Source organism: Salarias fasciatus, chromosome 23, assembly GCF_902148845.1.
Source record: "Salarias fasciatus chromosome 23, fSalaFa1.1, whole genome shotgun sequence".
Lineage (NCBI taxonomy): Eukaryota > Metazoa > Chordata > Actinopteri > Blenniiformes > Blenniidae > Salarias > Salarias fasciatus.
In genome coordinates, this window is record NC_043766.1 from 17,853,594 (window position 1) to 17,870,151 (window position 16,558).

Consider the following 16,558-nt stretch of genomic DNA (forward strand, 5'->3'; position numbering starts at 1 on the left):
TATACAACTTAAACAGTTTAGTTTCACTTACAAGATATTGAAGCCAAAATGCTGAAGTGTTTTTCTCTTCCTGATTGGTAAAAAGATGTGGTTGCTTTCAAATCGAATCACACAGTTTCAAAAGTTGTTGTTTGTGAAAGTAACTTGTGTTTTGTTACTGCAACGTTACTGGTAGATCCACTGTTTCTTTTACAGTGAGAGAAATTAAATATCATTTAACTTACACTGTCATCTGCCCAGTGGGTTAAATGAACAAGGAGAGAAGCTTAGCTCAACACAACAACAGCTTTTCCTCTTATGATTATCTCCAAGAAGAATCATTTACTGCAACAGTAAATCCTTGCCCTCTCATAGAGTGCGTACATCATATGGATTGGTTTGATCTTACAGGGAATTTGCCAAGGAGAGAGAGAGGGTGGAAAACCGCAGGGCCTTCATGAAGCTGAGGCGCCAACAGCAGATTGAGAGGGAGCTCAACGGCTACCGGGCCTGGATCGACAGAGCAGGTGGTTTTAATCTCAGTCACAGAATAGCTTTTTGCCTCAATTAGAGACAACAATCGATATTTCTCTGGACCACTAATCCCCTCAGTTGTTGAGTGCAGTGGTATCTGATGCAGCCTGTCAACCCTTTTCTTTACAACAACTAAATTCTGAATATGGTTACAAAAGATGCCGTTTCGTTTGGGCCATCATGTCCTCCCGTCTGCTCTTGTTTTCCAGAGGAAGTGATGCTGGCCGAGGAGAATAAGAATCCAGGACCTTCTGCCCTTGATGGCAAGTCCACAGAAATCTCATTCACTTGGTTTCATTGTACATGAACACTCTTGGCTTACCTAACATTACAATACATGCTTCATTTTTATGCTGGCAAATATGCTTTTAAAGGCTGCATAGGCATATGTTATAACTTAAGAATGCAGATATTTGTGATTTTGAGTTCCAATGAGTGACATATCACACAATGAGCCCGTTCGTCAGCGTGGTTCGTACTAAAACAACTCATCAATTTTCAAATAGGCCAACAGTAAATATTCAAATGTATTTATTAGCTCCAGCCATCATATTTTTCTTTCAGACTTCCCTAAAGTGTTATCAAATAATTGCTTAAGAAATGTTGTGAACATTTTCAAGGTGTTTCTGTCAAAAAGGTTGAATTCCAGCTTTGTGCCTAACAGTAACTTTAAGTCCAAGAATTTTATTTAATATAATTAATACGACAAGCTGAATTGATACATATTGAAAAATAAATAATAATTTAGGTAAATATTGATTTACCTCATTATCTTTTAAGAATCAAATTTATTTTGTCTATTTACTGCCTTTATGTACAGTACATAAAAAGCTATATCACATTTAGTTAAAAAAAAAAAGAAGAAGAAAGAAATCTATGGTGTTGTTGCTGCAGGAGAAAGTTATTAACCTGTGGACATCATCAACCTGTGGTGTTAAATTAGCATTGAAAATTCACTTGAAGATTCAAATGCTAGCGTCTTCACTTGCAACATTTGTTTCATCTACAAAGTCTTCAAAGTGTTCAAATGTAAATGTTTACATTTATGATACGTACATTACATTAAATCCTTCCTGACCAACTGGCAGCAAAACTATTACTTTTGATCAAATACTTGAAGAACTCTCACTGGCAGCAGTGAATATTTTGGATTACAGTAAATATATATAGTATAGCAATTATCAAGGTTGAAATTTTAGCATAAACCTTTCTCTAAAAGTTCAGTATCAAAGAATGTAATCCCTGGGCCTTGCATTGTGAGCGAGACCGCATGTTTAGAAATCCTTCTATCATATTATCAAAGTAGCCATGTTAGCTTTGAAATAATGCAAGAATTTCTCAATATCCTTCTGTTAATATTGTACTCTTTTATCAGTTTTGCTTTTGAGCTGTCCACATTGTGTTGCCGCTGTGGCACAATTGCAGAAATCACTCACAGGATAGCATCTCACCATCCAGAGATCATCAGCTCACACTGAGCTCAGCCTGTCCAACAAACAGCAAAGTGCTGCGCTGACCCTCATCATACCTACTGTGACATTTCCTCTCCACTAAACCAGCAGAGCTTTTACTAAATGTTGATTGATTGGCAGCTCTCAGGAGGCTCCCAGAGTGGAGTACAGGTGGTGTCTATGGTGAGAATCATTCTCTCTTCTGCACTTTGCCTCACAAGCGTCATAATTCATTTCGTCACTCACACATTGCCGTGACACACATGTTTTGACAGAGATGAAACAGACTCTTGTTCAAGTATGCTAGTCATACAAGGACATTCTGTCATTAAAATAAACTGTCCAATGCAAATCTGTTTACAAAACAAACAGCGGCTCCAGCTGCTGTGGTGGAAATATATGCAGAAGCTGTGAGAGCTTTGATTAAAAAAAGGAGGCACACTGCTGTTGCCTTAGTAACCAGTGGACTGAAAAAGTAGCAGTGTGTGTGTGTGTGTGTGTGTGTGTGTGTGTGTGTGTGTGTGTGTGTGTGTGTGTGTGTGTGTGTGTGTGTGTGTGTGTGTTTGATTAGTAGCTTATTAAAAAGTCCCCAAGCAAATATTGACCGCAAGTAGATTCAGAGATCAGAGTAGTGGGAATGTGTCAGTGGTGGAAGGATAGGATGAAAGAGACTCATAAACGCATCACTCACTGAAAAGGTCAAGACACCCGCGTCACAATCACTTCGGCATGTGTGCACTGCACGATGTGTCTCGATACAGTATGACAGCACTTGAACACAGCTCTAATTAGACAAATGCATGGAATGCAAAGTCACCTTGGAGCATGGTTTACCATGATGGAGATCATGAAATAGCTTCCGAAGATTTGCATTTAGTTTTGTAGATCATTACACAAGCATTAGATGTACTTTTTTTTCTCTCATTTAGCTGCAGCGCCGTCGAGCTTCATCTTCTCTTTCTGCCTAAACTTCATAAAGTTAGTTTACCAGGCAGATGACTTTTGTTTTGATTTAATCTCATCAGTTGCTCCATAAGTTCTTTTCATTGCTTTATCAGATGCCAAACTTGCACATGGCCTTGATCCAACTTTGGATGTCTTTGAAAAGAGTTTGAAATGTGTGGGTGGTTGTGCACAAAGCAGTTTGGGGCTGTGTTGACATGCCATTAAGAAAGACTTACAATAGTAATAAATGAATAAATAAAAATTAATTGCATTCCAATAGAGTCTCGCATCACTCGCTGCTTTTTAAATAGGTTTATTTACCTTGATGCCATTAAGCAAACGGTGGCATCTGTTTTTGGTCAAAGCCCAAAACTTGGCATTGTGTCACTACCCTCATAGTGTTCTGTCCCTAATCTCACGCTGTATTTTTTTTTGCAATTTGAACAGTTTGCTCTATTACGTTTTATGTTTAATCTGCTCTGTCTGCAGTGTTGAAGCGAGCCACCACCATCAAGAGGAGGGGCATGGAGGTGGTGGGTCAAGGGCAGTCAGGGGAGGAGCAATATGGTGACATCTCCTCTGTGGGTGAGTGGATACACGGAGAGCCTCATAGATATTATCACTTCTAGTGTCAAAAGGGTCTGCCTCTGCTTTGGAGATGTATCTTGGATGCTGCTTTAAATATGCTGGTTTCAATTCAAGATTCAAAGAAACATACAAGCGCTGCTAGTCCACAGATTTTCTCCAACTCCTCTTATCCTGAAAGGAATCCCCATGGCAACAGCTAGTATCAGGAGTGCTAAGCGAGGTCCAACTGCATATTTTCGCCGCAAGGAGCGTCTCCTGCGAATCTCTATCCGGCGGGTGGTGAAGACACACACCTTTTACTGGACAGTTCTTGGCCTTGTTGCTCTCAACACTCTGTGTGTCGCCATCGTTCACCACAATCAACCCCACTGGCTGTCCATCTTCCTCTGTGAGTCACACCACACGCCATTAGCAGCTTGGAATCCTTAATGTGCCAGTGAGCTGGTTGCTGTTTTAGTTGCTGTTGTTATTGCTCATTAAGTTTTCCTTTTAGCAATGTTTGGTCATTCCAATCCCAGGGTGAATGTACGTTGTAACATTGTGATATGGGCATTTTATTTTGTTTTAGACTACGCAGAGTTTCTGTTTCTTGCTCTTTTCCTGACTGAGATGTTCCTGAAGATGTACAGCTTGGGGCCGCGCCTCTACTTCCACTCATCCTTTAACTGCTTTGACTGTAGTGTAAGTACTTCTCTCATCATTTGTTTGTTTCAAAATTCAGATGCTGAATTATGTCGCATTCATTCTGTGTTCTGGGCTCTGTGTGGATAACCTTTCCCTTGCCCCCCACCCCCACCCAACCCCACCCCCACCCCCACCCCCACCCCCACCCCCATGATGTTCATAACCTCCAATATGCTTTCTTTATAATATAAGATTGTATTCTTTGTGTGGACATCTCTATAGGTAATTGTTGGCAGTATCTTTGAAGTGCTGTGGGGTTTCTTCAGGCCTGGCACCTCCTTTGGCATCAGTGTCCTGCGTGCACTCCGTCTGCTGAGGATCTTCAAGATCACCAAGTTAGTACTCCAGCTTTCCTCACTTTATGCCATCTGTTAAGATGTCATTTTATCTGCAAAGGGCACTTTACTAATGCACACCAGCAATTACACCATTGACATATTGGTGCAATATGCAGTTTTGTATATGTAACCCTCATACAACATATGAGAAAACTTATTACATTTCCTTTGTGGCTCACAGAATATGAGCTGATATATTAAAGAAGGGAGGATCAGTGAGATGCAGGTAGACTGAAGTAAGTTGAAGAACACTTGGAATGAGAATAAAGTAGCAAACATAAAGACATAGCAGGTGCATCAATGAGTATAAGCCTGACTAGGTCAGTTATGAGAAAACAAACATTTCACAAATCAGATGAGGAACACTGATGGGTATTAGCAAACTGGGCCAAAAGGAATAGCTTGAGACACAGGCATGATCACAGTTAAGGTCAAAGGTAAACTGGCAGTTGAAAGGACTCAGGACTTAATATGTATACACACTGAGAGTGAAGGGACAGTAGGGAGTGGCTGACAGTTCAGGATATTAGTAGAGATCAGGGAAGAAAGTTACACTGTTAATAAAGTGAAACAAGCTGCGTGGGAGGAGGTGGATCCAGATGAGGGCTCATCGTCCATATCAAGAAATGAAGAAATGTCCAACACAAACAGTGTCTAAAGAGTATCAACAGGGGCTGAGACTCGACCTCTTTGGAGAGTCACCTGGATCATTGAAAACAATCAAGGCCATTCGGGAGGGCGTCATGGGAATGGAGCAAGCGGACAGCTCCGTGAAGGATCGAGCAGAAGGTTGAAAGTGGCAGGCAAAAAAAACCCTTTTCTGGGGCTGAACACGTGGCCTCGAGAACCTGGACTTAAGCATGTCAAGGTGAGTCCTCCAAAATCCAGAGGCAGGTCTGACTGGACTCGGTCAGAGATGGTAAGAGGCAAGACCCCCAGGGAGGAGGGTGCCAGAACAGATGGAAATGGGCCTTTATAGACCCCCTCAGCTACGGGCAGAGGCAGGTCCTCCGGGACCCTCACGGAGATGGGCGCCAGAACAGATGGAAATGGGTCCTTCTAGACCCCCTCAGCTACGGGCAGAGGCAGGTCCTCCGGGACCATCAGGAAGTTGGGCGACAGAACGGATGGAAATGGGTCCTTCTAGACCGTCTTGGAGAAGGCCTGAGGCGGGTCTTCCTGGACCCCCAGGGTGGTGGGTGCCAATACACATGGAAATGGGCCTTTTTAGATCCTCTCAGCAATGGGCAGAGGCAGGTCCTCCGGGACCCTCAGAGAGATGGGCACCAGAACAGATGGAAATGGGTCCTTCTAGACCCTCTCGCACAAGGGCAGAGGCAGGTCCTCCGGGACCATCAAGGAGATGGGCGACAGAACAGATGGAAATGGGTCTTACTACATCCTCTCAGCAATGGGCAGAGACAGGTCCTCCGGGACCATCAAGGAGATGGGCGACAGAACAGATGGAATTGGGTCTTTCTAGACCCTCTCGGTGAAGGGCAGAGGTAGGTCCTCCGGGACCCTCAGGTAATTGGTGCCAGAACAGTTGGAAATGGATCCTTCTAGACTCTGTTGGAGAAGGGCAGAGGCAGGACCCCTGGGTCCTTCAATGAGAAGGACAACATAACAGATGGAAATGTGTCCTTCTAGACCCTCTCGGAGAAGGTCGAAGGCAGGACCTCTGATACCATCAGGGAGATCAGCGACAGGAAAGATGGAAATGGGTCCTGTTAGACCCTCTTGGAGAAGGGCAGAGGCATTTCCTATGGGACCCTCAGTAAGTGGGAGCCAGAACAGTTGGAAGTAGGTCCTTCTAGACCAGAGTTGTCAAACTGAATCCTAAAAGGGCTGGCACCCTGCACGTTTTTGTTCTCTCCCTGCTGCAGTGCACCTCAATCTCATGTTGATGTGGTCCTCAGGTTTGTAGAAAAGCCCAATCAGGAGCCCCTCATTTGCAATCAGCTGTGTTACAACTAGGAGAGATCTAAAACATGCAGGGTCACCGGCCCCTGAGGACTGGAGTTTGACACATATGTTCTAGACCCTTTTGGAAAAGGGCAGAGGCAGGTCCTCCAGGACCCTCAAGGAGATGGGCACCAGAACAGATGGAAATGGATCCTTCTAATCTAGACCCTCTTGGAGAAAGGCAGAGTCAGGTCTTCCTGGATCCTTTCAGAAATGGGCACAGAGACTAACAGAAGTGGGTCCTCCTGGACCTCCTAAAAGATTGGAAGAGGCAGAATTTGTTCGACGTTCAAAAGGTAGAAGCAGGTGCTCTTAGACCCCCCATATAAGTGGGCAGAGGTGGTTCTACCTGGACCCAGATGACAATGGGTCCTTTTGGATCGTCTTGGAGAAGAGCAGAGGTAGGTTCTCCTGGACTCCCACATGTGGGCAGAATCAGGTCTACCTAGACCCCATCAGAACCAGGCATCAGAACAGATGGAAGTGGATGTTTCTGGATGGACTCAGAGATGGGCAGAGATAGGTCCTTCAGGAACGCTTCATGGATGGGTGAGCGAAAAGAGGAATTTTTGGTCATACTTGACTTTGTTGGATATGGGCTGAGGTGGGTTTTCCCTGAGCCCCCTCAGAGAAGGGCAGAGGCAGGTCCTTCTGAACTCCTATAGAGAGAGGCACTGAAGCATTTGAAGTCAAGTCCTCCTGGATCCCCTCACAGAGAGTCAGAAGATCAATATCGTATCATTATTTTGAACCTTGGGTAAGAGATGTAGTGACAACAGACAAGAAACACCAAGAAGGATCAACAGAGTGGGCCAGGAGAAAAATCAAAGGATGCAGGGAAGATCACAGACAAATTGACAACTGGCAGGGTTGAGTGCAGCACATATGTATAAACTGTGAAGGGGGAAACAACAGGGAACGGCAGACAACAATCAGGGATAGTCGGGGAGCCTGAAGGAAGACGAGAGCTTTGAGAACGCCGAACAGGAAATATGGAATATGAAACCAGACAGGCACATATAGCTAAGCTAAAGAACTCTAACAGAAGCAGAGCAGCATGAAGTACAAGAACACAACAATCCATACGGGAATACTGGTTGAAACTAAGCAAGGAATAAACAAAATCAAGACTGTAAATGCACTGTAAGTACATACAGTTAAAAGGTAATAAATTGATGAAACATTTCTGGAATTTCTGTATTGCTCATTCACTTGTGACGGATATTGAAGAAAACATAGCAAAAAAAGGTATCTTTCACTTGTAAATTTATGTCTCCTGCAGTGTCCACAAAGCCACTCCTAATGCTGACCTGTTCACAGCTTTATAAATCGGCACCTTCCTTCGGTTGATTTTGACTTGTGTGAGACTGAAGAGTTATTGCTCTTTCAGTCTGCAGACCTCCCCTCTTTCTGAGTGCACACACCAGAATTTTTTTGTCGATTTTCTAAACGTGAACACGGCATACAAGTGGCATGAGAAGCTATTCTGTACTCATTGGTGTGAAACTTTGAGAACTTTTGATGAAATAGTCTTTTCGATAAATTTTTTCACATTTTTTCTGTGCATATATACTCGCTCTGAGTTAAATTTCTTCTCACAACTCAAAGTGTTTGAGCTGTTCGTTACTTTAAAGGAGCTGTAATTGTGTGTTCTTGTGTTTCTCTGGAATGAGATGACCTGTCAAACGTGTTGCCTACTGTTCTGCCAATGTCAGCTGGGACCCCATGAAACCGTATAACTTGGCTTAAGTAGCTATAGAGGATAAATGGAGAGGTGTTTCCCAGAACAGCTGACAGCACATGCTAATTTGCAAAATGATTTGTGTTTATGAGATCTTTGTCGTCTTCTTACTGTCTAGATATTGGGCGTCACTGAGGAATCTAGTCGTCTCTCTGATGAACTCCATGAAGTCCATTATCTCCCTGATCTTCCTGCTCTTCTTATTTATTGTCGTCTTTGCACTCCTCGGCATGCAACTTTTTGGTGGAAGGTAAATAATCACATTCAGTACTTTAAGTAAAATACCAATGCTTATAGATGAGTGCAGTGACTCCCAATCAGGGGTCTGGTGGTCTACGGTGGCCAAGTAATTGACTGTTTCATTTATTGTAGCTCCAATACTTACACATTCATTATTTCAATTCAAAGGAGAATGAACCTTTATCGTTGAATAACATTCATTTTTATTGAAAAACAGATGAGAACAGATGTTAAAGCGTCCCTTTCAAAGTTGCTTTTGTTAGACATTGAGGAAGCTCAGAAGAGAGTATCTGCCTTTGTGACAGACACACACACACACACACACACACACACACACACACACACACAGATGCACAGATGCAAAGAAAACCAAGGAACATCAGCTGAACAGTCTTGACAGTCATCTTTCCGGCTGATGGAGCATATATTTTCACATCTTTTTCACAGGTTCATCTTTGAAGAGTACACCCCGACGAACTTTGACACCTTTCCTGCCGCTATCATGACCGTCTTTCAGGTCTGACATTAAGCCTGATGCATTTTTGCTCTGCACTCCAGAAATACACCTTTCACGTATATTTGATACACCACAGTATGCACAAAATGTTATTTCGAAATTGCCTGTCTGTTGGAAGGTTATAATGTCACAGCTGAGTCCCTGACCAATGGTCAAGGCAGTTTATAGATTAAATTCTCTCTTTTGGGGTGCCGTTTTGTGTGTTTTGACAGATACTGACTGGAGAGGACTGGAACGAAGTGATGTACAACGGCATTCGCTCTCAAGGAGGAGTAAAGTCTGGCATGTGGTCATCGGTCTACTTTATAGTTCTCACTCTTTTTGGAAACTGTATCCTTATGAATTATTCATGCTACAGAAGACATAAAGGATTAAAATGTGAAAGAGTCTCATGTGCAGAGCTTCCTTATTTTCACACTGTGGCCTAATTTTGATAATAAGAGAGTGTTAGCATTAAAGCAATGACTTTTTTTTAAATCAATGTGATACTTTATTAGTCTTGAGGTTTTCATGATTAAACTTATTGCTCATGATTAACACATGCTTTTTTGGAGCAGAGAGAGGAGTTCCTGACTGAAAATGCTGGATAGAGTTTAAATGACGTGAAGTATAATTATGGCGGGCAGCTGAGGTGCATATATGTTGATGTTTTTTTTCTATTTCTCTGACGAGTCAAGCACCGCTGTCAGTCGTATTGATCTTTAACACGACTGTGACCAGACACTCTACTGAATGTTTTCTTGGCCATTGCTGTGGATAACTTAGCCAACGCACAAGAACTTACAAAGGTAATGGAAGTGACTTTTGTAATTGTGTGATGTTGTTGTGGAGGTGTGAAAGCAATCGAAGCCCAATGAAGTTGTGAAAAGTTGGGCTTTCCTTTCCCAGTCCAACCAAATCCCCAGACTAGCCTGGTGTGAAAGCGCCCTTAATTACTTCATCTTTAGTGAAGAACAATTCCCCAACAGTGCGATGCAGAGTTTCATTTTCTTATCACTTTGATTTGGTGGGATAATTTAGCATTAACCGCTATCACAGTTGTTCATATGACTTTTGCTTTTTCATTTGTTTGATCAGGATGAAGAGGAAGCCGAGGCTGCATTCAACCAGAAGCATGCTCTGCAGAAGGCGAAGGAGGTCGGCCCATTGTCATCCTTCATGTCCTCAGAGTAAGTGTTGCATGTTCTTCCCTCCTGCCTGACCTCCTCCTCTTCTTCTTCCTCTGTCTTCTTCTTTTCTCGCTCTTCTTTCCTCCACTACGGAGTGGGTACATAGAAGCTGCCCACAGTGTAACACCTCTCTTGCGCTGCTGTATAGCCTCCAGCATAGGCACTCTGCAGTAGATTTGGATTATACAGTATGTAGAAAACGTATAAATAGATGTTAGTGGTTGTCATTTGGAGCTTCAAGTTGTTCTGATGTGTAGGTGTCGGCTTGTAGCACTTAAGTGTTAACTGAGGCAATGTGGAGAGAACCAGTATTTCGTGCTGTCCCACTACAGATTAATTTTTTGTATCCTCAATGAAAGGCCATCAAGCCTCCACAGGCTACAGGCTCCCTGCACTGTAATTTGTTCCAAATTGATGTCTTTGTCTCCTTGGTTACGTGACTATGGGAGGTGCTTATTTTGTCATCATGGAGACAGGAGTGCTGTCCAAATGAAGGTGGTGTGTCCATTTCGGTAATATACATCTTTACTAGGTAGGGAAGTCAAATGAAGTATTATTCTCTAAGTAACCTTGTTTTCTCAATGCCCAGGTTTCCAGTCTGCAGAATAGATGTTTTTTTTTTCTCTCTCAGGAGCTGAATTTATATTCCCTTGTCATAAGTGGTGGAAGTGCATGTGCATGAACAGGAGTGAGCACCTCTTCCTCCATATGCACGCTTTATTTTGGGGTACAGTTTGTTGCATGGGCATGTAGAAGAATCTACCAGAAAACTTTTTTTTTTCACCAATAAGAGGTTATGTAAACACAGCACCTAAGGAAGGATTGTGCAGTAGACTATCCCTAAACTGTAAAAATGGTTCTTGGTAATACATTTGGGAAATGTATTTATGAGATGAGCAGCAATGTTGGTATGTGAGTTGTCCTCATGGGATGGTTGGAAGATCAACTTGCCGTTTATACTACCTTCACTGTTGACCCTTGTTTTGTTCTTGCCTTTTCTAAACTTCTGATCTTCACACAGTTTTACACTTGAGGGATTAGCGTGGGCTTACTGTTTATGACAGTACTTGTTGAGAAATGGTGGTTTCAGAACATCTTCCATCCCACAGCAATGTGTGAGCGCTTTCCAGACTGTTCTGGCAGAACATGATTCTTCCAATCAAGTGCAGAATGGAACTCTTTTGTTATTGGCTGGAAAGATTTTGACAAATTTTAAATGGGTGTAACTGACATACTCATCTCTGCAGGTCATTCAAAAGTGCATGTTTGTTACAAGAGTGTCATCACTTTAAATGGACATAAGCAAGCTTTGCAACAACATAAGATCATTTCCTAAGCAGCATTGTTACATTACAAGTATCTCTCAAACACGTGTCTTTACTTTTTGGGGTAATTACTTTCCATATTCTCTGTTTCTCTGTCTTGAGGCCTTTTTAAATTATGCTCAATAAATGAATGCTTAAAACTAAAAGAGAAAAACAGATGTAGGTGAGCAAACTGAGGGCTGGACTGTGTAAGGAAGACTGTAAAGTCACAGGATCAAATGGGCTGTAATGAATTCACAGAGGACCTCTTCAACTTAAGCATTCTCGGTCTCATTGCTGGTGTCAGCAATGAATCCCTGGCAGTAAAAGCTTTATTGACCTTGGATAAACTTGCATGACAGCGTTTGCTAAATGAAAAAAAAAAAAAAAACATCCGCAAGATGCTGCATGTCTGAGGCTGATTATGATTTTACCTTGGGAACACCGCATGTGTCCCGTCTGCATGAGCAATGAAAAAAAACTGAAATTATGCAAACATACTAAGAATGTTCCTCACATAATGCAAGTAATCACTGGACTACAATTTTTGAATAGTGTTTTTTGTGTGTATGTTTTTTTTTTTCTTCATTGTGAAGTCTTTTTGCTTCTCCCAAACAATGAAGTATTCTGAATATTTTTAAGCTCAGCACTTGAAATTTCTCGTTTGGCATTGACTAGCATGTCCTGAGAGAATGCTAATATGTGAGTGCGCTGAGGTGGCAGTGGTGTTCAGAGCTGCATCCCAATGTGGTGGTTTTGTTCCGAGGGCATTTAAAGACGTATTCCTCACCTGTGTTTGCTGACGGAGCCCATCTCTGTGTTTTCTGTCCACATACTGTAGGTGAGACTGTCTTACAAACATCTCAGTCTACTTATCAATGTTGCGCTTAAAGTTGATGTTTTATGAATGTTTCTATGACTGCTCCCATCTCGTTTGTCAATGTGTGGCTTGGCTCCAATGGAGACACACATCATATGATAGCATTCAATCCATACTCTATTCACAGTGAATAATTAGTCATTGTTTCAGTGAGCTATATTGTTTTGCTTAAATATGAGGATAAAAAGGGTAAACTTCTGTGTAACCTTCTGACAATGCTCAGACTAATCCAGAACATCTGATAAATTACAGTAGCATTCTTTAAAGCTTTTTCAAACTTCTACTGGCCCTCAGAGGTCAGCTTGCTGTGTGTCTCCTGGCCTGTTTTGTCTCTGCTCACAAAAGCACTAATGTCTTGTTTTCAACCAATCGCTCATTGATAACACGGACCACACAAGAGTCCACCTTCCAGTAAGTAACTCTGTCTGTTCAGCTCTCTAACTCTCTCACTCACCCCTGCCTGATTTTCTCAGCTGGGTGAATGTCCTAGTCTCATCTTGTATAGCACTCTGTTCATGCTCTGTCCTGTACGTCACGACTCTTCAGCCTTTTTGAATCCACAGTATTTCGACCTATTCCACGGATTTCATTCTGCATCTTACTCTTTTTGTTAATAAAGTCACATAAAAAGTTATAGGTTGGTTAATTTCCCACCAAACATTGTCATTGATGAAGTACACTGCCTCATGTTGAAATGAAAATCCTTTTTGTTGTTCATGAAGTGTTTGGCCATAAAACTAAAGCGCTTGCAGTACTGGTGTTCATCTTTTTGATATATCTTTTGATTGATAACATTACAGTTTTTGTTTGTTTGTATTTAATTGCTCTGTCAGTATTATTTTCAGATCCATTAAAGCTTATTGCTCTGGTTGGCAATGTGGTCAATAAAAAGCATGCAAGAAAAATTAATATAGACCTGGATCAATAACTAAATTCCAATGTAATTACAATCTGATACAACAAAGGCTATTGCCAATATGCCAGATGGTGAACTCAACACAGTAAATATGAAAGTATCAGTCTTTAAATGCTGACATACTTCTTGTCTTGCTTTTCTCAGGGGAAGTCGGAGAAGGAGGCCCTACCTGTACAGGAAAAGAGCCATTCACCGCAGCCGGCCTACTTACTCATGCTCCCTGGAGGAGGCCCAGAGCAGTGTCAGGGAGGGCCGCCCACCCCCACCACTCAACCCCTCTAACTCTTTCATGTCCAGGAGAGAAAGGAGAAAGAGGATGACCATGTCAGTGTGGGAGCAGAGGACAAGCCAGCTGCGGAGACACCGCCAGATGTCCAGCCGAGAGATCCTGTTCAGCAGTCCCAGTGAGGAAAAGGATGGACCCCCTGCCTCGGCCCAAGGCCAGCACGGACGTCCGCTCTCACTGCACCGAAAGGTCATGCAGCACGCGCCATCGGGAAGTTTGAGACGTCTCAATGACCCATTGACCTCCCCAACCAAGAACCAGGCCTCGGTTTCCTCAATGTGTGTGGATATGCCTCTGGATGCTGCTCTCTCTGACGACATACCTGAACCCCCAATGTCAGTGCTGGTGCCAGACTCACTGGCCTCCACTAATGTGCCCCTCACTGACTCTGTGGCCATGACTATGCCAGAGCCTCCTGAATCAGATCCCATGACCCAGAGTGGAAAACTCAGTGTTCATCAGAGTAACAGAACAAACAGTGAGCGCCGCAGTCCCAGGCTGAATGGTGAACATCAGCACCGGCCCGTAAAGAAGTTCAGACCTCCAGATAACATTGATACACTGACGCCAGAAATTGGAGGTCATGGTGCCTTCAGAAACAGGAGGGCGCTGCATCACCATGACCATCAGAGGGAGACCAGAAGTCAGGGGTCTTCTCCTGCAAATGGGAGCAGTTCAGCCAGTGGGGAGAGGAAGAGAAACCCTGCCACAGAAGAAGAGAAGAAAGCAGAGCATGAAAACAAAGAAGAAGAGGCGGTGATGCATGAAGAGAGCAGGTAACACTGATCAGCTGGTGTTTATCAGATAAAATAAATTGACAGTTGCTAACAGAGTTCAATTAAATAGATGGGCTGACGTATGTCAAAAGAAAAGCTGGCAAAATTTTAAACAATTCTTTAGCCTTCTTATTCAAGAAAGGGTGAAGCATGGGATCTATGATCTGTAAAACTTCAACAGGTTCATGAATTGGGAATGTCTAGCTGTTCTGAAGTCACTCTAACATCACTTTTATCTCTTTTTTTTCCAGCTATTTTCCTGTCACAGACATCACATTCAATAGGCATTTGCATCACTTTAACTTGAAGTGATAATAAACCTGTTTTCATTGTTCTACGTAAATCATTGAGAGGCACATGCTTCAGGAGCATTTTACAGCCAGAGCAGGTTTTGCCTTTGAAGGGACACTAATAAAAGATAATATATGGTTTTGTATGCATATTAAAAATGATTCTTCACTGAAGTGATTTAAGTGGAGTTTAAGGAATTATTGAGTGTGGATAGTAAATTAAAAAAGTAAACAAAACTGCACTTCTATTTTGAGAGCTTCATCTCATGTTATTCCTATTTAAAATCCCACATTATTTGTTGTTTCTGCAGCTCTGGGGCCTGAATATTCTCCACCCTCAAAAATACAAACAGCTCTGTTGTGACTTTATCTTTCCATTTATCTCTCTGCTTGCTCTCAATTCGCCTATAGACAGCCTGATCAGGACACAGGAGAAGAGAATAACGCTGCAGAGGAGCAGAGCCACACTGCTGACCCATGTACTCAGAAGCATGAAGAACCTCCTCATCAGTCTGAGCCATCGGTCCCCGTCATCATAGAGGACGACAAAGAAGAGAAGGATCAGGACCAGGATAAGTCTAAGCTCGCCTCCAGCGTGATTCTTGAGATGTCCAACGTGCAGCCTTCACTCGAACTTTCTACAATGACAGGTGGTGGTACAAATATGCTTTATAATCATACGGCAGTAAAGTTTGTTTTGAGGAACATTATTTCTGGTTAGTTTGAGGTATTGCAATTTATACAGTAAGTTCACAAAATGTGAAGACAGTGAAAGAAAATGTCCTAAGCAACATGCTTCTAATGACTATGTAAAAAGATACAAATTATGTAAATGATGAGGATTAAATTAAATTGGAAATGCATAATGAAGTCAAGATATTGTAGGTCTTGTTTACTCTGCAAAGTTACAGAGAAATGCTATTAAGTGTGCAAGGTTATTCAATGTGCACAGTCTGCTGAAATGTCAGTGGTTTTAAGTTTTCAGTCTGAAAAAAAAAGCAGAAGTAATAATCTGAAAAATTTTGAGCATGCTATTCTATGGCAGAGTCATGCCTTATTACAAACCTTTCACACCTCATTAAATTGTAGCCTCCAGAGGAAATTTGAGAAATGACGAGTTATGTCATTGAAGTCTGTCGCCTCAGCTCGCTGGTCTCTCTTGCAGCTGCACGGCAAATTTGTCAGTGAATGAAGTGAGGTTTCAGATTTTTTTTTTTTTTTTTGTAAGCTTTAAGAGGCTGAGAAATAAAAGTATGATAAAACTTTTTCTGACACCTTTCAGTCAACAGTAAGGACACGGAAGCCTGTAAGTCAGAGAAAGACGAGGCAGAAGAAGCTAAACCTGTCAGCAGTGTGACCCCAGACAGCATGTTCATCTTCAAACCTGATAACCCGTAAGTTGCCACCACTCACATTTTTTTATTCTATACTCAATTCTTGTGTGCGCTTCATAGGTCAGGTACTAGTTTATAGTCCTGTGTCTTGGGAGGTTGATACAGGTTGCATTGCACTAATTTGGTCACCCTACTGTGAGAGTGTGTTTCTTTACTTTGAACAGGATTGTACAAACCAGCCCCTTAAACACAGACTAATGAATCTTAGACTCCAAACCAAACTTTCTCAGACACGACACCTTTCCCCAGACAGACAGCAATCTAACCTCTTCTGAGAAGTGCAGGGGCAGGGCGCCTTCACTCAGGCCCTGAAACAGCATGGAGCGATGTTTAAGGAGAAAAATAAAATCTCTTACACCTCCACCAGACACTCTCTACTTCCCAATAGCTACCTCTCCACCGTGTAAACCTGTGGTTGGATTACTTCACTTGTCTTTTTGTGACACCAGGTTAGAGCAGAAAGAACAAATCAAGGGAACTGCTGCAGTGTCCTTCTGCTGAGAACGCTCATCTGATCAGGCTTATCAACGACTCGGGCACCGTGGGAACTATGTTCTGCCC

At 42.4% G+C, this 16,558-nt stretch overlaps 1 protein-coding gene across 2 annotated transcripts in view; it reads left to right on the forward strand.

Moving 5' to 3' along the window:
• Positions 1–16,558, forward strand: part of cacna1ea (calcium channel, voltage-dependent, R type, alpha 1E subunit a) — a 108,515-nt gene that overhangs the window by 73,017 nt on the left and 18,940 nt on the right. The window contains exons 10-24 of one of the 2 annotated variants that reach the window (XM_030082442.1): positions 391–506; positions 723–776; positions 2,106–2,147; positions 3,399–3,494; positions 3,676–3,885; positions 4,066–4,178; positions 4,404–4,516; positions 8,344–8,475; positions 8,913–8,982; positions 9,195–9,312; positions 9,703–9,770; positions 10,060–10,151; positions 13,396–14,313; positions 15,015–15,253; positions 15,886–15,997. In XM_030082442.1, the coding sequence (XP_029938302.1) occupies positions 391–506; positions 723–776; positions 2,106–2,147; positions 3,399–3,494; positions 3,676–3,885; positions 4,066–4,178; positions 4,404–4,516; positions 8,344–8,475; positions 8,913–8,982; positions 9,195–9,312; positions 9,703–9,770; positions 10,060–10,151; positions 13,396–14,313; positions 15,015–15,253; positions 15,886–15,997 (2,493 nt within the window). The remainder of the gene's footprint in view (positions 1–390; positions 507–722; positions 777–2,105; positions 2,148–3,398; positions 3,495–3,675; positions 3,886–4,065; positions 4,179–4,403; positions 4,517–8,343; positions 8,476–8,912; positions 8,983–9,194; positions 9,313–9,702; positions 9,771–10,059; positions 10,152–13,395; positions 14,314–15,014; positions 15,254–15,885; positions 15,998–16,558) is intronic. The other variant, XM_030082443.1, reaches the window with a different exon arrangement.